This window comes from Sorex fumeus, unplaced genomic scaffold (assembly GCF_029834395.1).
Source record: "Sorex fumeus unplaced genomic scaffold, SorFum_2.1 ptg000037l, whole genome shotgun sequence".
Classification (NCBI taxonomy): Eukaryota; Metazoa; Chordata; class Mammalia; order Eulipotyphla; family Soricidae; genus Sorex; species Sorex fumeus.
The window spans coordinates 1,683,458-1,703,705 of NW_026606094.1; the positions used below are offsets into that span (position 1 = coordinate 1,683,458).

Here is a 20,248-nt window from a genome sequence, read left to right on the forward strand (position 1 = left end):
TATTTATTTTCAATTTTTTAATTTTTATTTATTTATTTAATTTTTATTAGTGAGGCACCATGAGGTACAGTTGTAGACTTACAATTTTTTTGTGCTTGGGTTTCAATTATACAATGATCAAATACCCATCCCTCCACCAGTGCCCAACAAATATGGAACGCTTCACAAATTTGCGTGTCATCCTTGCGCAAGGGCCATGCTAATCTTCTCTGTATCATTCCAATTTTAGTATATGTGCTGCTGAAGCGAGGCTTGGGTGTCTTTAAAAGGTAAGGAGATTTGGGTGCCTGAGCCAGAGGAAAATGGGTGGGAACCTTGACTTGCATGCCACCAACCAGGTTCAATCCCCAGGATCCCATATGGTCCCCTGAGCTCCGCCAGACGTGATTTCTGAGTGCAGACCCAGGAGTAATCCCTGAGCATTGTCAGGTATGCACCTCCCCCCCACATAGAAAATAAACAAACAAACAAAAACAAACAAACATACAGGGACTGGCATCCAGAGGAGAGTGGTGCGTATAATCTTCAATCAAACATCAGAGCCAGAGAGAGATCCCAGAAGTTAAGGTGCTTGCCTTGAATGTGACCAACCCAGGTTTTATCTCCAACACTACATATAGTTTCCTAAGTCCTTCCAGGAGCCATCCCTGAGCAGAATCAGGTAAGTCCCAAGCACTACTAGGTGTATTCAAGAAAGAAGTAAATAAATTGAAAATACAGGGGACCACAGAGAGAGAGCACAGCCGGCAGGGCAATTGCCTTGATCCCTGATAGCCCAGAGGGTCCAAGCTCAGCCAAGAGTGGTCCCTGAGTGCAGAGTCAGAAGTAAGCTCTGAGCATAATCAGTGTGGTCAAAAGCAATTACAAAAAAACAGATCTCTCTCTCTCTCCTCTCTCTCTCTCTCTCTCTCTCTCTCTCACACACACACACACACACACACACACAAACACGCACACACACACACAGAGAGAGAGAGAGAGAGAGAGAGAGAGAGAGAGAGAGAGAGAGAGAGAGCCAAAACAAACCCTCTAAGATGTGTGATAATTACTTGGAGGACAGACAAGCAAGAGATCCTGCGGGTAGCTACAAAGCTGGTGCCATGTCACACAGGAGCAGCGTACTTGATAAGAATGTCTTTATCACCTACTAACTTATCCGGTAAGCTAGGAGAGCAAGTGATGAGTCAGAGAGCCAAACAGAGCATCTTTATTTTTTAAATTTTTTTTTTTTTTTTGCTTTTCGTGTCATGCCTGGCAATGCTCAGGGGTCACTCCTGGCTTTGCACTCAGGAATCACTCCTGACAGTGCTCAGGGGACCATATGGGATGCTGGGCATCAAACCTGGGTCGGCCGCGTGAAAGGCAAATGCCCTACCCGCTGTGCTACCACTCCAGCCCCCAGAGCATCTTGAATTGGACTGCCAGTTGCCATTGACAAAAAAAACAGCCCAAGATAGGTTGGGATAAAAACTAGCCAGCTCGGAAGCCAGCAAAGGATGGGTCTTGAGAGGCCAGTGGGCTCACAGAACTCCCAGGAGCCACTGCTGCTTCTCCAGCCTGGTAAAAGATAAATCCAGAGGGCTGGAGTGATAGTTCAGCTGGGAGGGCACTGGCTTTGTAGGTGGCCAACCTGGGGTCAATCCCTGGCATCCCATATGGTCCCCAGAGACCTGCCAGGTGTGATTCCCAAGTGCAGAGCCAGGAGTAACTCTGAGTGCAACCAGATGTGGACAAAAAAAAAAAGGGGGGGGCTGGAGTGATAGCACAGCAGATAGGGCATTTGCCTTGCATGCAGCCAACCCGGGTTCAATTCCCAGCATCTCATATGGTCCCCTGAGCACTGCCAAGAGTAATTTCTGAGTGCAGAGCCAAGAGTAACCCCTGTGCATTGCCGGTGTGACCCAAAAAACAAAAAAACAAACAAACAAAAAACCAAAAAAAGATAAATCCATAAATGTTTGGAGTGACAGATGCCAGTTCAAACTCATCTTTTTCTTGTTTTCATTTTGTTTGGGGCCCACATCTGACTGTGTTCAGGGCTTATTCTTGGTTCTGTGCTCAGGCACTTGGTGGCACTCAGGGAACCATAATGAGATGCCAAGGGCTGAACCTGGGTTGGCTGCATACAAGGCAAATGCCCTACTCATTGTACTATCGCTCCAGTCCCTCAAAATCATCTTTATAGACAGTTATTCACTGTCTAGTTTTGCCCAGAGCTGTCCCAGCAATAGCCCAAGTTCTGCATCCCAGAAAACTTCTGTGACAAGTTCACGGGGACAGTGGGGGAAAGATGGATATGACACACAGTGGTGTGGCCTAACCTCTATGGCTGAAGTCGCTGAGGAGATCCCAGAACTAACACGCTGACCGAGCTGGAATGCCCTGTAAGCTACTGCGATGAAGCTAAACTCAGGGACCACAGGAAAAGCCTGGTTACCCCACTTACAGTCCAACCTACCCCCAATCCATTCTGAAGGGCATACGAAGAAAACTCCCTCGACAACGATGTGTCAGGTTATTGTTACCTGGAACCAACTAAAATCAAAGAAGTCAAGTGTGTTTCTGAGTGCTCAGACTTGCAAAAGATGAGTCACAGAAGCCCAGCCAGGCACCAATGCCAGGGAGTGGGATGTCACCAGCTCTGTGTCCAAAGGTGAGGAGCATGAAATATTGGGCAAAGGGGTCGCGGGACAATGAGAGATGTTCATGACATCTACTAGTTCAAGCTAGTGACATCTAAGAACACCCTGGACACAAACTGGTTTAGCAGAGCTCACCACACTCTATTCCTTCAGGCCAAAGTAAATTAGGTTCTCCCTATACACAATGACGCACATCCCCCATGAGTGATGAGGGTTGTGAGTGGGTTTATTATTGTGGGAAAAGGTGCGGGAGGTCAGAGGGTTAATGGATACAAGAAAAACAGGACTTGGGTCTAAAAGATCTTACAGGGGTCAAGGGGTTCAACCTTGCATCGAACCTGGCCCACCCAGGTTCGATCCTGGAACCACTTACGGTCCCCCAAGCTCTGCCAGGAGTGACCCCTGAATCCCTGAGCACAGTCAAATGTTGTCCCACACCTCTCCCGGCCAAAAAGAAAAATGAAAAAGAGGGTATGTAGGGGCTGGAGCGATAGCACAGCGGGTAGGGTGTTTGCTTTGCATGCGGCCGACCCAGGTTCAATTCCCAGCATCCCATATGGTCCCCTGAGCACTGCCAGGGATAATTCATGAGTGCAGAGCCAGGAGTAACCCCTTTGCATCGCCAGGTGTGACCCAAAAAAGAGGGTAATGTAAAGGCCAAGCTACTTCCAGCCAGTAGAGCAGAAACGTTTTCTGTGTGGTGCACATTATACCAACTGGGGGGGGGGGGGGGAGGGCAGAGCTATACTTCAGCGAGGAGGGCACTTGCCTAACATGCAACTGACCCAGGTTTGAACCCTGGCATCTCATATGGTCCCTCTAGCCCACCAGGAGTTACCCCAGTACACCGCAGGGTGTGGCTCTAAAACAAAAACATTGGATCACTGTGGGGTGGAATACTGCTGGGGAGTAAGTGCGTTACAGAAAACTCAACATGAGCCCCTTCCCCCAGAGACTGAGGGTAAGGGGCTGGAACCAGTGTTTTCTTCTTTAGAGACAGAATCAAGAGTTGGTGTAGGGGCTGGAGCAATAGCACAACGGGTAGGGTGTTTGCCTTGCACACAGCCGACCCAGGTTTGATTCCCAGCATCCTATATGGTCCCCTGAGCACCGCCAGGGGTAATTCCTGAGTGCAGAGCCAGGAGAAACCCCTTAACCCTTGTGCATCACCAGTATGACCCCCCAAAAAAAAATTAAAAAAAAAAAGAGTTGGTGTAGGCTCAGACAAGTCTGGTTTTGACAAGGCTGACTCAAACACCTATGCCTCCTGATTCCCTTGATTTACCTTGTTTTTATTTTTCTTTCACCTTTTTTGCAGTATTGGGGCCTAACTGGCCCTGAAGCAGGGTTTTCTCTCTCTCTCCCTCTCTGAGCCACATTCCAGCCCTTCCCTTTTTCTGCCCTCAGCTCTTGGATGCATCCTCCAATGATTTAAGAGAGAAATCCTCAGGTCTAGAAAAATCAGATCCTACCTTGACCCTAACTTCTAGTGCAAAAGTCAACAGGACACAGAGTGGAAAATATAGCCAACTTTTATTTCATTAGAAAAAAAAATTCATCTTGGCCACACGGTGGCCATAAGAAGACCTATTATGTCCTGAGCGGGCTGTGCCAGCACCCCCTGCCCACTTGCAGACCCCTAGAACACATACACGGTTGGAAAATGGACTTCAATATACAAATAACAGTGAGAACCACACACTGCCCATCGTCCCCAGACAAGACAGGCTGAGTAGTGAACACGGCAGGCACCTGGGCCAAAGGAGCCCTCTCCTTGGAAGATGTTTGAGAAGCGGGAATGAAAACAATGCCACGTGCTCACAGCTCAGGCCACAGCTGCAGCCCCCACACCTTGGATTCCGGGAACCTCCAGCAGGAAGATGCCCAAGTCCGCAGCTGGTCTGGCATGAGGGTGAGGGCTCACCCGGCTGCAGAGTTACACCACGGTTGTCTTTTTTCCAGACTGCGCCAGACGGTTCCCACTTCAAGGACACCAGGTCACAGTTCACAGATAATGATGATCCCACCTCTGGCTGCCAGCGTTCAGGCCAGGGTGCGGGGGAGGGGGTCTTACTGCACCCCTCTGGATGGGTGGTCTGGAAGGCCTTTGGCGGGCTCTGCGCTGGCTAGCTGCCCTCTGGTGGTCCAGGGGCTCTCCGGGGATGGGCTCTCCAGTAAGCCCCCTAGTGACTCCATCAGTCTAATGAAGAGGGAGAGGATGGTGAGCACGACTCCCAGGAGATAGAGGCTGAACAAGTTCTTCATGGCGGAGGGAGGAGCGCCTCTGCAGCCCGAAAGCTTCTGCGGCAGCAAGGCCTCTGGATGAGGGAGAAAGAGACGCGGATTAATCCACCGAATCTGGCCCCGACTCAGGGCGCCCCCGCCGGAGCCAGCGGGAGACGAGGCAGACACCCACCCCCTCCCCCAAACAGGGCTCTGTTCTTTCCAAGTCCTCATATTTTTATACAACTCCCCTGTGGCCCCAGCCAGCTTTCCCGGCTCATTCATGGGCATTTCTTAACAGTTTTTTTTTTCAATTTTTATTTTTAAATTTTTCTGGAAGAGAAAACCTACTTCCCCGGGACGGGATGGGGGAGGGGCATGCCCAAATCGCAGTGCCCCTAGTCCAGGGATAGGCAATCTTTCTGAAAGACAGACCCAATTCGTTCGGGGGCTCTCCATCACCTCTCCGTGCCAAACATCATCGATTTAGAACAAGTCAAAATAATGCTCAAAGAGGCCGGAGAGAGCATGTAGCGGGAAAGTGCTTGCCTTGCAAGACATCAACCCGGGTTGGATCCAAGCACCGCCAGGGGTGATCCCTGGGCACAGAGCTAGGGGATTAAGCCCTGAGCACCCGCCGGGTTGGCGCTCAATACCCTCCCCTCCTCTCACCACCACCCCCACTCCCCATAATTCTGAGAGTCCAATCTATCAAGTTCACTAATTTAGCACAACATTGAAGAGCAGGCAGGCAATGAGCTCTACACCCGGCAGGGTCGGAGAGCCCCAAGGGGCCCTGTTGACATGAATCCAAGGCTCAGAGTGCACCCAGATAGGCTTACTCCTGGCGATGAGCAGGGAGCAGTCGGTGGAGGGGCTCAGGAACCATATGGGGAATCTACAGACTAGAAACACCGGCAGGTATATCCCACGCACTCGGCCTGGGGCCCCATCAGCAGGAGATGCTAAAGGTGATTTGGGAGAGCTGTCAGGGGCTCCCATCCCAGGGGGCATGGCATGGATCCTAGCTAGGGCCCCCCGCCCCGCTGCGGACAGAGCAAGGCTGTCGCGGCTACCTGGGAAGCCAGGTGGCTGCGGAGCAAAGAAGGGCTGCTCGGGACCCCGCAGTCCCCGCCACAGGGACCGGTCCAGCAGAACCGACCGGCTCGAGAAGGGAGAGCGGCCCGCAACGCCGCTTACCTCGACCAGGAAGCAACGGGGGGGGGGTGGTCCGGAGTGCCGGGTCGCTGTCCCGGAGTGCCGGGCCGGAGCCGAGAGGGACGCGGGGCGGCGAGCGGCGCGAAGTGGCAGAGCGAGTCGTCCCAGACGCAGCAGCGTGCACAGTCGAACGGAGCTTGGCAGTGGCTACCCCCCCGCACCGCCCGCTTATAGCCGCGCCCCGGCCCGCCCCTCGCCCCGCCCCCTTAGAGCCTCACCCCGCCCCTTTAGAGCCACAGCCCGCCCGCTGCCCGCGCCCGCGCATGCGCATGCCCGCCCGCCCGCGCCGCGCTGCCCGCGAGCACGTCCGCAGCCCCGCCCCGGGCCCGGGGGTCCAGGCGCGGGCGCCCGCGTCAGCCTCTTCCCCATCGCGCCTGTGAGTCACAGAGGGCCGCCTGCCTATGGGCGCGTGACGAGGGCTGCATTTTCCCGCTGGTCGGAGCTTTAAAACCCACCCACTCCCACCCCGGTCCCCTCTATCACGTGGATGGAAAACCCTAGCTGGGGGGGGGGGGGTAGGAGGGGCGTCCAGCGGGCTGCTTCTATCTCAAGGACAGCACAGGTGGCCGGAGCGCGTCAGAGACCCCCTCCCACCCCCACCCCCATCCCCACCCCCTCTCCGAGGAATGACTGAAGAGCCGCGTGTGCTTCTCTTTCTGGAAGTGCGGAGATTCCAGATGGCCCTTCCCGGGCCCAAGCCGGAAATTGGATTAATTTGCAGTCCTCATCCCTGTGAATGGCGAGGCGAGCGTTGGTATCTTCATCTGTAAAATGGAGAGGAGCATACATGGAAAGTAGAATTATTGTGAACGTTGGAAGTAATGCATGTTTAAAAAAAAAAAGACGTTTTCTGTTGTTTTTTAAGGAAGATGCGCCCTCTGGTCTGCTGCTCCTGCCTGGTTTCTCAATTCCTTCGACCTACATCAGAACCAGTGGAAGTTTTTTTTTTTTTTTTTGGAGGGGTTGGGGGTTGTGCCATTCTTGGCTCTGTGCTCAGGGATCACTCTTGGTGGTGCTCAGAGACCATATAGGGAATGGAGCCCACGTGGCCGCTGTACTATCTCTCCTGGGTTACTGGATGGATGATAATTTGTGGGAGTGGGGGACATAGGGAGGTAGAGGAGGGCTAACTCCCAGCCTCAGTGCTCTGGGGGCCTTGTGAATCAGAGAGCAAATGCCCTGGTTAGGTGTAGGGTGGGGCCCAGTGCAAGGCATGCTCTCTGGGCACTGAACAGTCTAATGGGCCAGGATGTTTCTTTTTTTTTTTACTTTTAAATTTTATTTTAATAAAGTTCTCACAATAATTTATTACATTCACTGTTCCAACATCAATCCCATCATCATTACACCTTCCCATCACCATTATTTTGAATTTTCCCAACCATCACCCAAGCCTGCCCTAATAGCAGGCCCTAAATAATTTATTTTGTATTGCTTGTTATGAATAATCCACTAAGAATGATCCCAAAAATTTCCTTAGAAGAAAACGTGTGAAGATTGTATCTCAGCCTGGAGCCATTAAGCCAACATATAACTGGCTGTTACATGTTGAGCCTTGTGTGCTTCTATATAAGTAAAAATAGTTTTTTGCCTTTTTAACTTTACACCCCATCCAATGTGGTGTGTAATCCCCAGGAAGTTTCTTAAGGATGCTCTAGGTTTGACCCGAGAACTCACAGGTCACTGGCTAACCTTACACCCAGATTCGGAGGCGGGGTGTAAGCACCCCTCCCGCAAGTCAAACAAACGTCGACTGTCCGGCTGTCTCGACCATACCCAGCGGCAGAGCTGGGGAAGACAGACGCTGGGACGGGAGGCTGGGAAGGAGTTACCGCGGGGCGGCAAGACACTGCGTGGAGGGCCGGCGGTGAACCAGAGAGCGGGGCCAGGTGATCCCAGCAGGCCCACTGAACTCCGGGCCGGCGGTTCGGCGGTGTGTCCAGGTCAAGGGCCAGGGCAACGGGGGCGAGAGCCTGGGAGTTCCCACGGCTCTGCCTGCTCAGCAGAAAGGCACGGAACTGGAGGCCAGGGCGGAGCCAATCCCAAATTCGACCTTTCCCCTACTTCCTGGGCTGTCTGTCTTCTGTCTGGTAGGGGTGGGTCTGGGAGGCTGGGAAACTAGCGTGTTATGGATGCTTTGTTGCAGACCGGCGGGCCGGAGGGCTTTTTTTTTTTTCCACTTTTGGGTCACACCCAGGGTTCATGCACTCAGGAATCACTCCTGGCAGTGCTCGGGGGACCATATGGGATGCTGGGAATCGAACCTGGGTCGGTCGTGAGCAAAGCAAACGCCCTACCCGCTGTGCTATTGCTATTGCTGAAAGGAACCCTCAGGCCCAACCTGCAGGGGTTCTTTGGTTTCTTCCGCCTTTTGCTCTGGTGCCTGAGACTTCTCTCGCACCAAAGGGAGCCTTAAGCTCTGAAATCCTTGCACCCTTCTGGACGTGGCTACGCTCCACTGACAAAAGGAAGCAGTTCTTATCTAGAAGTGAAGTGAAATCAACCCTGAAGAGCACAGAACAGTGCCTGGCGCACAGAAAGCATTGCCTAAGTGTTATTGTTTATTCTATCACCCAAATGAGGGATTTTGCTCATCGTACCACTCTAGGGTGAGTGAGTGCAGAAATGCCACAGTAACCCTTTGTTTGGGCTGTTTGTGCAAGGTCTAAATTTTTTTTTTTAATTTCCTTCCAGTTCACAGGGGCTGCTTCCACCATTCCCATTCCTGCCTTTTCACTGCTATTGTTTTTGAAAAGTTAGGCCAGAGGAGACAGACAGGGCTGGGGAACATGACTTTGTGCAATCTCATCTAGCAACTAAAAACGTGCCCCAAACCCCGGGTTAGTATTGGGTCTGCCTACATCAGGATTCTTGTCCAGTCTCCACTTTTTTTGTTTCGTTTTTATTTTTGGGCTGTACCTGGTGATGGTCAGCAGTTTACTCCTGGCTCTGCACACAGGGATCACTCTTAGCGGTACTTTGGGGGACCCTATGGGATTTCAGGGATTGAATCCAAGTGGGTCACTGTACAAAGTGAGCGCCCTAGCCACAGTACTCTCTCTCTCCCTCTCTCTCTCTCTCTCTCTCTCTCCCTCTCTCTCTCTCTCTCTCTCTCTCTATCTCTCCCCATCCTGTCTCCACTTCCCTAGCCAATTTAACTCCTTTGAGCTTTGGTACCCTCATCTGAAAAATAGTAGTGAGGGTGTGGGGAGGGGAGTATACACAAAAAGTACAATTATTGTGAGCATTGGAAGTAATCAATATTAAATATGTAGCATGTAAAAATATGGTAAGAAATATCATAGCTGTTTGAATAAATCATAGTTGCTGTATTCAGAACTAGGGGATGAAAGTGTGAGGGTGTTATAAGGCACATACTTCGATGTGTCAGGCCTGGGTTTCATCCCCAACACACTCCCTCGAAAATCTATATGCAAATATATAGAGATATAGATTTGGTTGTAGGAGTTCATATCTGGTGGTGCCCAGGGCTTACTCCTGTATCTGTGCTTAAGGATCACTCCTAGCCCAATATTCACTTCCCTCACCATTCACAACTATCCCTTCATTATACTGATGTCTGCTCGCTCTCAAAAGCCTGAAAGTCAATGAAAGGAGTATCTGGTAAGATTTTAGTTTTCATTCCATCACAGAACCTCCTAAATAAGTAGCTCTTAATATATGTTGAAGAACTCAAAAGAAGTGGGTTCATCGTTAACCAACAAAGGAGTACCATACTAAATACACTCTCCCCCAAATTTGATCTTCGGATCCATGAACCGTTTACAGACCATATTCTGTTACACAAGGGCTCAATGGCCCCAAGATGAGATACAACAATCTTCACTCATTTTCTTCTAAGGAAACCTTTTTTGATCATTTTTAGCAAATTATTCATAAAAGGCAATCCAAAATAAATTATAGAGAGCCTGCTATTGGGGCAGGCTTGGGTGGTGGTTGGGAAAATTGGAAATAATGGTGGTGGGTTTGGTGTTGGGATATTGAATGTAATAAATTATTGTGAACAACTTTATAAAAATAAAGTTAAATTAAAAAAATAAAGAACATATTCCTGCATTGCTGGCAACTCTCAGTGTTATCGTCTATGGCAACCCATTTGACAAATATCTATCAAAATAAAGGAATGTATGTACCCTTGTACAGAGAATCCCTTTTCTAGCAACGGTCATGACAGATAAATGTCTGCATACAGGAAAGGAAGGATTGAACTGCAGCTCTCTTTTTAAGAGCAACAGATAGAAAAAAAAAACAGCAAACATTTAAGTGAATAACCAGAATCCAATTTGTGCAGTTACGCGGTAGTTACCAGAAAACTAGCTGAACACAGAGCCTGTGGTGGGGCAGGGAGGGCTGGTCCGGGAGAGGAGGGAGGGCTGAGGAGGGACCTTGAGACATTGGCGGAAGGACACAGACTTCCTAACACAGGTGATAGGTATGGAGTCAGAATATTTTATGCCTGAAACTCTATTGTTCACAGTATTGTAAATCGTGGTGCTTAAATAAAAACTGGAAGAGAAAAACAAAAGCTTTGTATGTACTGACATGATTTCCACAATCTATTATTTTTTGTTTTGTTTTGGGGCCACACTGGTGATACTCAGGGATTACTCCTGGCTCTGCACTCTGGAATCAGTCCTGGCTGTGTTCGGGGGACCATATGGAATGCCAGGATTGACCCCGCTCAACCAGGGGCAAGGCAGGTACTTTACCTGCTGTACTATCTCTCCGGCCCAATTTCCACAATATATTATTAAGTCGAAGGGAAAAAAAAAAACACTCAGTTGAGGTTGGGAAGGTTGCTCAGGTGGTAGACTACATGCCCAATGTGTGGGAGGTGGTGAGTTCAATCCCCGACATTACATCAACCCCCAAGCACCACAGCACACACCACTAGCCAGAGCATCAATCCATAGATGAGGACAGCCAGGAGCAGCCCATGGCCCCCAGCTCCATCGGGAATGGATCTAAAAACCTTAAAAGCAAGTGTGCAGTATGTAGTGCACATGCCAGACTAGTTTGTGTTAAACTTGAGGCAGGGTGTACAAAATGGGAACCATTGCCTGCTCACTCGGATGGCAATGGTATTTATATGTACAAACATATGTGTTGTGCATATGTATATATATATGCGCATATATAATATGAAAAAAGGGGGGAAAACAAGTGTGAGTAAGGCTGTAGAGAAAGAGGGACCCATGTATGTTGCTGTTGGGAATGTAAAATGATACAATAATATGGATAACATCTGACAGTTCTTCAGAAAGCTAAAGTTATCGAAAAGCTAAACATAAGGTTACCATAAAATTAGACATAAAGTAATCATAACGTTCAAATAGCTAAACATTACAACCCAGCAGCTTTGCTCCTAAGTGTATATCCAAGAGAATTAAAAATATATGCACATAAAAACTGTACACAGGGGCTGGAGAGATAGTACAGTGGGTAGGGCGCTTGACTTGCACACAGCTGACCATCTGATACCACCCCCCACTCCCATCCCCTCCAGGAATGATCCCTGAGCACAGAGCCAGGGGCCAAGAGTAAGTCCCGAGCACCACTGAAGTAGCCGTTAAAAAAAAAAAAAAAAGGTTAGAGCTGGTGAGATTAAGTACAGTGGGCAGGACATTTGCCTTGCACTTAGCTGACCTGGGTTAGATCCTCTGGACTCCATATGGTCCCCCTGGTCCCCGACTAGAGTGACTCCCTGGGCATAGAGCCAGGAGTAAGCTCTGAGCATTGCTGGGTGAGGCCCCAAAACTATAAAGAAAAGGTGTGTGTGTCTGTGTGTGTGTGCGTGTTGGGGGGGGGGGGGAGGGATGTGGAGAATTGTTTAGAAAAACTTCACACTTGTTCATAGCAGCACTTCTGCCAAGAAGCGCAAACAGCTCAAATATATTTTCACTGATGGATAAACACAGTGTCACAGTGTGGCACAATGGAATATTATTTAATGGGGAAAAAAAAGTGCTAATCCCTGCTGCAGTGTGGGTGAGGCTTGGAAAGGTTATGTTCGGTGAAAGCACTCACACACAAAAGGGCACATTGTGTGAGTCCACGGAGATGAAGTCTCCAGCATGGGCAGAGCCCTAGGGACAGGGAGTAGGTGAGTGGCTGCCAAGGGCTGCAGGGACAGGGGAGAGAGGGAGTGACAGTTAATGGGCACCGGGCTTCTTTGGAGGATGATGAAAATGGTCTAAAATTAGACTGCGATGGTTACACAACTCTCTGTAAATATACTTGAAACCACTCAGTCGCGCAAGGATGAACTTTGGTGTGCAAATTATATCAGGGTTCTTTCAACAGGAGGAACAGGGGCTGGAGGGATAGTACAGGAGGTGAGGTGTCTTCCTTGCATGCTGCCTGTCCAGTTTGATCCTAGGCACTGAATATGGTCCCCCAAGCAACGCCAGTGATCACGCTGGAGTGATCACGGGGTATCACGCACACACACACACACACACACACACACACACACACACCAAAGACAAAGTCATCTCCAGATAACACAAAAACAGAGTTAGTCTCTGTGGGCCCTTAGAAGGTAATCTAGTTATCTAAAAGAAAATACCTAGAAGGAAAGAGTGAGGTGGAGTAATTATGTAGAATTAGAGGTAATTACAGGTAAACAGAACTGATTACTCCTCAAACTTTTCTGTTTTGGGTCACACCTGGTGATGCTCAGAGGTTACTCTGGCTCTGCACTCAGAAGTTATTCCTAGCAGTGCTCAGGGGACTATATGGGATGCCATGGATTGAATGTGCAAGGCAAGCGCCCTATCCACTCTGTACTCCATATGGTCCCCCTATTGCTTTGGGCCACTCAACTATTTTTAATTATGCCTATATTTGCAAAGTAAAAGTAATAGAATACAAAAAAAAAAAAAACCCTGGGAAACACTCCATGTGGCCACATGAGCAGAGAAAGCTAAATAGGTTTTTAGATTAGGTTTTTAGATTTGGTAGGGGTGGTATCTTTATTAAAATGTTAGGGGGGTGGGGCTGGAGCAATAGTATAGTATGGGGTAGGGCGTTTGCCTTGCATGTTTCCGACCTGGGTTAGGATTCCTAGCATTCCATATGGTCCCCTGAGCACTACCAGGAGTAATTCCTGAGTGCAAAGCGAGAAGTAACCCTTATGCATCACTGGGTGTGACCCAAAAAGCAAAAAAAAAAAAAAAAAAAATGTTAAGGGGGCCCAGAGCAATAGCGCAGTAGGTAGGGCATTTGCCTTGCATGCAGCAGACCCGAGTTTGAACCCCAGAACCCTGTATGGTCCCTAGAACACCACCAGGAATGATCCCTGAGCATTGCTATGTGTGGTCCCTCCCCCAAAAAATAAATAAATAAATAAATAAATAAATGAATAAATGAATATATGTTAAGGGCAGGGCTGGGAAGGTGGGTCAGAGGATTAGAGTGGATGCTTTGCATGTGTGAGTTCTAGCCTGGATCCTTGGCAACACATGGTTCCCCAGCATTTCCAGGTATGACCCCCAAATTGACTTTACTGGTTAAAGGGGGCTCCCCGCCGCTCTCCCTCCCACTCTTCCATAGCTTGGGTGGAACAGAGGGAGGGTTCTCAGTGAAGGAAAGACAGTGGCCCATGTGAAAGGTCTTCTTTGTTCTCGGCTGTGTCTTCAATCTCTGCAATTGTTTCAGTAAATATTTGATAAAAAAAAAAAAAAAAAAAACTTTGTGCCTGAGCGGTTGGCTCACACTCACTTCCTCCTGCTCCCCAACCATTGGGTAGAACAGAGCGGGTGTCTAGAGCGAAGGAGAGACAGTGCCCAGAGTAAAAGGTCTCATTTATCCTCCTCTGTGTCTTCAATCCTTTCAGAAAATATTTGTTTAATGAATGAGTGCCTGAATAGGCAGCTTGCGCTCCCATTTCCTTCTGAACCAATCAAATGGCATTCTGGGGGGTTGCTTGGGGGCCACAGCTCTGCTCAGGGATCACACTTGGCAGGCTTGGAGGACCATATAGGGATCCAGGGATCAAACCCAGGTTGGCCCTGTGCAAGGCAAATACCTTCCCCTCTTTCCCATCGCCTCGGCCCAATCAGATGGCATTTTTTTAAAATTTATTTTTTATTAGTGAAACACCACGAGGTACAGTTATAGACTTAACAGATTTTTGTGCTTGGGTTTCAGTTATACAACGATAAAGTACCCATCCCTCAGATGGCATTTTTGAAGGGAGGACTGACTAAACATCCCATTGACAGTGGCCACCTTGCTCTCTTGTATCACAGTCCTCCCGTTGTTCATCGATTTGCTCGAGGGGGCCCAGTAACATCTCCATCGTGAGACTTGTTGTTACTGTGTTTGGCATATCGAATACGTCACGGGGAACTTGCCAGGCTTTGCCGTGTGGGCGAGATACTCTCAGTAGCTTGCCGGACTCTCTGAGAGGGGCGGAGGAATCGAACTCGGGTCAGCCATGTTGGCCGCTTGCAAGGCAAACGCCCTACCGCTGTGCTATCGCTCCAGCCCACCTTGCTCTCTACCTCCCTTATTTCATTTTCCTTCATAATATTCAGTACTGCCCAAGCCTACTTTATATTTATCTGTTCAGTCATCTGTCTTCTCTCACTAGAATGTAGTTCCTTAAGGACAAAGTCTTGAACTGCTTAGTCAACTACTATACACCGGAATCTGGAGCAGTTCTGGCACACAGTACATGCCTGATAAATGATGATCATTTTCATATATCTGAGACTTCCCCCCTATTTCTTAAAGAAGAACTGCTGGATGATTTGGGCTATCCATCTGTGTGTGTGTGTGTGTGTGTGTGTGTGTGTGTGTGTGTTGTGCAGTAACGTTGTGACTGGGATCAATCCTACTCTGATTTGCTGTGTTAAAAGGATGTCTTTTTCCCCAGATTCTCTCCCATGCATATCTGCTGCTTTTACAGTCAGAGAAGACAGGAAAATGTTCCAGGGTCTGGTAAAGTGATTGCTTGTGCAACATTTGGACAACCTCGGTGCAGTGGAAGGTAACAGCCAAGTGAGTGGAGATGGGGAAACTGGGTGAAGAGCTGCTGGGGGAGGGCCAATGCAGGGCTGAGCCCCAGTGGGAGGTGCCCATGGAGGGAGGCCAGCCCCACAAAGTGGGCAGAGGACAGGCCCACAGTGGCCCCTTCACAGCTTCCCTGGACTGGGAGCCTGGGTCTTCCACCAACCCCTGGCCTGGATCAAGTCCCTTCCGCAGCCCCCAGTGTCCTCATTTGCGAACCCCAGGTCCTCCGAGGGAGGTGAGCGTCTCTGGAAGATGAGGCCCCTGGGAAGGCGCAGCAGGATGGGGCTGGGGTGGAGGCACGGGGGAGAACTTGACAAAGACTCAATGGGCTGCTACCCATTCTCAGTTTCCACCCTCCCACCCCCAAGTTTCTTTGGGAAAATTCTAAATGAACAATTCAAAGTTGCAAAACTATATTGGAAACTGTCTGAACCACGTAATTTAACCATGATAGAAAAGAACCAGAGGAAGTACTCTTAAATGTTCATAGGAAATAGTTATGTTCTTTCAGGCCAGAGCTATAGGACAGCGGGTAAGACGTTTGCCTTGCATGTGGCCAACCCGGGTTCGATCCCCAGCTTTCCATATGGCCCCCCAAGCACTGCTAGGAGTAATTCCTGAGTGCAGAGCCAGGAGTAACCCCTTGAGCATCTCTGGATGTGCCGCCCCCCCCCAAAAAAAAATAACAAGTTAGTAACATTATTTGGGGCCTGGGAAGTAATGAGGCAGTTTGGGCATGTGCCTGGCAAGTGCCCAATTCTGGGCCACATGTTCTCTTGAACACTGCCAGGTGCCACCCTGGTAACCCTTGAGCACCACCATGTGTGGCTCTGGAGGCCCTCAGTGGTGGTGGCACCCCAGGCTCAGGCAGTGCCTCTCCTCCTGCTGCGTACTGAACCACCATGAGGGGCCCCTGGACCTCCTGAACATGGCTGGGGAGGCCTCCCTAGCGCCTCCCCTGCCCCCGCCAAAAGCAGTAATGTTAATTTTCACTTGGTGGGACCCTGTCATTCATTAGTAACCAGAGGCACAGAGATTCATCACATATTCAAAAATATTTGTGGCATGGAAAATAAAAGGACTGGCTTAAAAAAAACAATCATAGGGCAAAGTTTAAATGAAAGAACGTGGAGCCAGAGAGCTGTAGGGATCAAACCCATGGGTTAAGGTGCTTGCCTTGTATGTATTGTACCTTGTATGTACTGCGGTCCAAATCCTCCACACCACATGTGTTCCCCCAAACACCACCAGGAGTGACTCCTGAGCACAGAGTCAGAAGTAAGCCAGGAGCACTGCTGGGTGTGCACCCCCCACCCCAGACCAAACAAAAGAATCAAATGGAAAACGCTTTCAAAATATATTAGATTTTTTCCCCCCATGCATCTACCAAGCTTTGTCCAGCCAAAGATTTAGGATAAATCCACATGTCAGCACTCTGCTCTTTTGTCTTTATGGAGCCTTGACACTGTTTTGTGTTCAGCCGTGGAGAGAGTCCTTCCTCCTGACCAGGCTGGTCTCTGAGAGGTGAGGTACCAGGTGAGCTGTGGCCTGCACTGACTTTCCTGGTGCATGGTCAGAGGCTGCCAAAGCTATAGTGAGACCGGCACTTTGCTGTCAAAGATACAAGTTGGGAACCGGAGCAACAGTACAGAGATTGCCTTGCATGTGACCAATCCAGGTTCAATCCCCACCATCCCATATAGTCTCCATAGCCCACCAGAAGTGATCCCTGAGTGCAGAGCCAAGAGTAAGCTCTGAGCACTGCCAAGTGTGCCCTCCCCCCCCCAAAAAAAAAAGACGCAGTAGAGTGGCCAGGAGAAAATGGGGTTCTTCTGCAGTGCTGATACCCACTGATGCTCAGGGGTTACCCCCGGCTCTGCACTCAGGGATCACTCCTGGTGGTGCTTAGGGAACCATATGGGATGCTGGGGATCGAACCTGGGTCAGCTGCATGTAAAGCAAGTGCCCTATCTGCTGTACTATTGCGCCGGTCCAGATTACTCTATTTTTTGGAGGTGGGGCACACCTGGAGATGTTCCGGGCTTACTCCCGGCTCTGCATTCAGAAATCACTCCTGGCGGGTTCAGGGGACCATCTGGGAGGCCAGAAATTGAACCCAGGTCGACTGCATGCAAGGCAATGTACTGCCTGCTGTCCTATCTCTCTGGCCCTTCTATGTGGTGTCCTTTCGTGATTCCAGGTCCTCCTTTTCCCCACCTTGTGTTGTCCACACACTCAGGCCCTGCATTTGCTTGAATTTGTACACACGGACAATGGCTGCCATTTCCTGGCCGGCTGGCACCTTTCCCCCAGACACTGAGGCCCAGACACTTCTGCTGCCAGCCGCCAGCTGCCTGGCCCGGCTCCAAGGCTCCAAGTCTACTTGGGGAGGCCAGGGGGGCTGCATGCTCCTTCTCAGCTGAGCCAAGGAGGGCAGAAGCTGCGTCTGGAAAGCGGGTGAGGAGGGAAGGCGACAATGAGCCTTTGAGGGAAGCTCCCCCTTCACTCCCCCCCGCCCACCCCAACCACCCCCTCGTCCGTCGTGCTTTGACTGTAACTAGAGGGGCCAGGGAAGAAGGGTATCCAGTCAGAATTATCCCCTACACATGAGAATGGTGGCCTTATCTATGCCCCTCACCCACCCAATCCCCCGCACCCCAGTCTGCCTCCACCCCACCTGACAGGTCTCCAAGAGGCAGCTCAGGTCCCCAGCACTCTCCAGTGCCCCTGAGCCCCTGACACCTCCCCAACCCCCTAGCCGGGCTCCTTTCATTCACACTGAACTGTCCCTTCCCAATAGTGTGGTGACCCACGTTGGTTTTTATCTGGGTGCCACATTCAGCAGCACCTGGGAGGAGGCTGGCTACTCTCTTGCTCTGTGCTTGGGGGACCATGAGTGGTAGGCATCTAACCCGGCTTTCCTGCATCCAAGGTCACATTAAACTTTTTCTCAGGCCCCAGCGCGTCAATATGCATGCCTCTTCATTGATAAGCATGCTTCATCTCAAACCGCTCACACACTAATTGTTGAAACTTTTTACAGGGGCTGGAGCAATAGTACAGTGGGGAGGACTTTTGCCTTGCATGCAGCTGACCCGGGTTCGATTCCCACAGTCCCATATGGTCTCCTGAACACCGCCAGGAGAAGTTCCTGAGTGCATGAGCCAGGAATAACCCCTGTGCATTGCTGGGTGTGACCCAAAAAACAAATAACAATAATAATATAATAAAATAAAAAATAAAACTTATTACAAACATTTAACTTATCACTGCTGGGGGCTGGAGTGATAGCACAGCGGGTAGGGCGTTTGCCTTGCACGTGGCCAACCCGGGTTCAATTCCCAGTATCCCATATGGTCCCCTGAGTACCGCCAGGAGTGATTCCCGAGTGCAAAGCCAGGAGTAACCCCCGAGCATCACTAGATGTGACCCAAAAAGCAAAAAATAAAATAAAATAAAATAAAATAACTTATCACTGCTGCTCAGTTATACTCATTTTGTGCAGAGGGGTTATTTAAGGAGGTAAAACATGTTCCCTCCTGGGCCTTCTTCAAGCCAGTGGTTATATATATATATATATATATATATATATATATATATACACATTTTTATATATACACATTTTTTATATATACACTTTATTTTATATATACATTTGTTGTTGTTGTTGTTGTTTGTTTTCTTACTTTTGGTATCTGCCCCCAGAGATCGTTCCTAAAGGCTCCAGGGACCATATGTGGTCATCTGCTCACAAGCACTGTCTCTTGGTTAACTCTTGATGCATTTCTTGTCACTCACATGCACATAAAATCAGCAAGCACCCCTGCCCCTTCCCCTGGAGCTCACTAAGCCCTGTGGCTAGCCTGGGTCTATATCCTCTCTGCCCACCCCACCCTCCGCCCTGAGCCTGGGGCAGCAGTCAAATACTTCCTCTCTTGAGGTCCCTCGTCACAAACGCAGACAAACTCAGGTCAGGACGGTTGCTCTAATCCTATATGTGGACTCGTTTCTCTGAACTCATGACGGCCTTTCTGCAGCACCGGCAGCTTCCCATCCCTGGCCTTCTGGAACAAACACCTCAAACGGTCTGCACACCGAAGGGAGAAGAAGGCAGGGCAAGGAAGAAACGGGAGGCTCTGGAAAATTTCAAAGTGGAGGAACCCAGAGTTCAAAGACTTGCACAAATGGGGGCTACCCATGAGAACAGGCTGGGTGTGAGGTGAAGTGGGCCGGGGAGACCAGGGGGCCTGAAGGTGATCCCCACCCCCACCCCAGCAGCCGGGTGTGCACTCCCAGCCTTTGGGTCTCTGATGTGCTCATTTGCTCGTGTGGTTCCTGGTTCCTGGTGGTGACCCAGAGCTCCCAGGTGTGTGGATTTCACAACCCCGTCCCGGCCACTGAATCAACCGGCATGTGACCGCGGGTACGTCTATGGGCCTGAAACTCTGCCCCAGTCATACTGCAGAAAGTTTACATTATTTGGTTGGGTTAGTGAATCACCCAGTAACAGTGGCCAGAGACTGGCTGCATGCAGCGCCCAAGGCTCCTCCCTTTTTCTAAGCCACGAAAGGGCCTTGTCCCCCCCCCCCCCACCACCACCACCAGTTTTCCTCTCTGTCCCCAGAGCCAGCACCCCTGAACAGCTTTTCTTACTAGGGAATGCCTGGTCACCCTTATGGATGGGGCCTGGGTGAGAACCCAAAGTCAGGGTCACTCCATCATCTGAAGGGCAATGAGGACATGGAACCCGAAATCCCATTAACCAACTCTATCACCTGCTAAACCCAAGTATGTGTGTGTGTGTGTGTGTGTGTGAGAGAGAGAGAGAGAGAGAGAGAGAGAGAGAGAGAGAAAGAAAGAGAGAGAGAGCCAGTCATCCAGCCAGGCAGATAGACAGACAGATACACACACATACACACACACGCACACACACACACACCATAGACCAGGGGAGAGAACTTACTGTCACTGTCAGTGCCCAGCCCCAGCTCCCCTTGCTCCTGTGCTCCCAGATTGATCTGGGAGCATGGCGAGGGTCCTGCCCACTGAACTATCGTGCCCTCACCGGCCTGGGCAACTTCTCTCTCTGCTTTCCTTAGGCTTTGTTTCAAGGCCACCAATCAGAA

General features: G+C 49.9%; 1 protein-coding gene and 1 non-coding gene across 2 annotated transcripts; both read right to left on the reverse strand.

Moving 5' to 3' along the window:
• Positions 1-146: 146 nt before the first annotated feature.
• Positions 147-249, reverse strand: LOC130027832 (U6 spliceosomal RNA). The gene has a single exon (XR_008793059.1). It is a non-coding gene; the product is annotated as a U6 spliceosomal RNA (small nuclear RNA).
• Positions 250-4,626: 4,377 nt separating this feature from the next.
• Positions 4,627-4,916, reverse strand: HILPDA (hypoxia inducible lipid droplet associated). Its single transcript, XM_056118289.1, has one exon. The coding sequence runs from the start codon at positions 4,905-4,907 to the stop codon at positions 4,713-4,715; it is 195 nt and encodes a 64-aa protein (XP_055974264.1). The 5' UTR covers positions 4,908-4,916; the 3' UTR covers positions 4,627-4,712.
• Between the last annotated feature and the right edge of the window lie 15,332 nt (positions 4,917-20,248).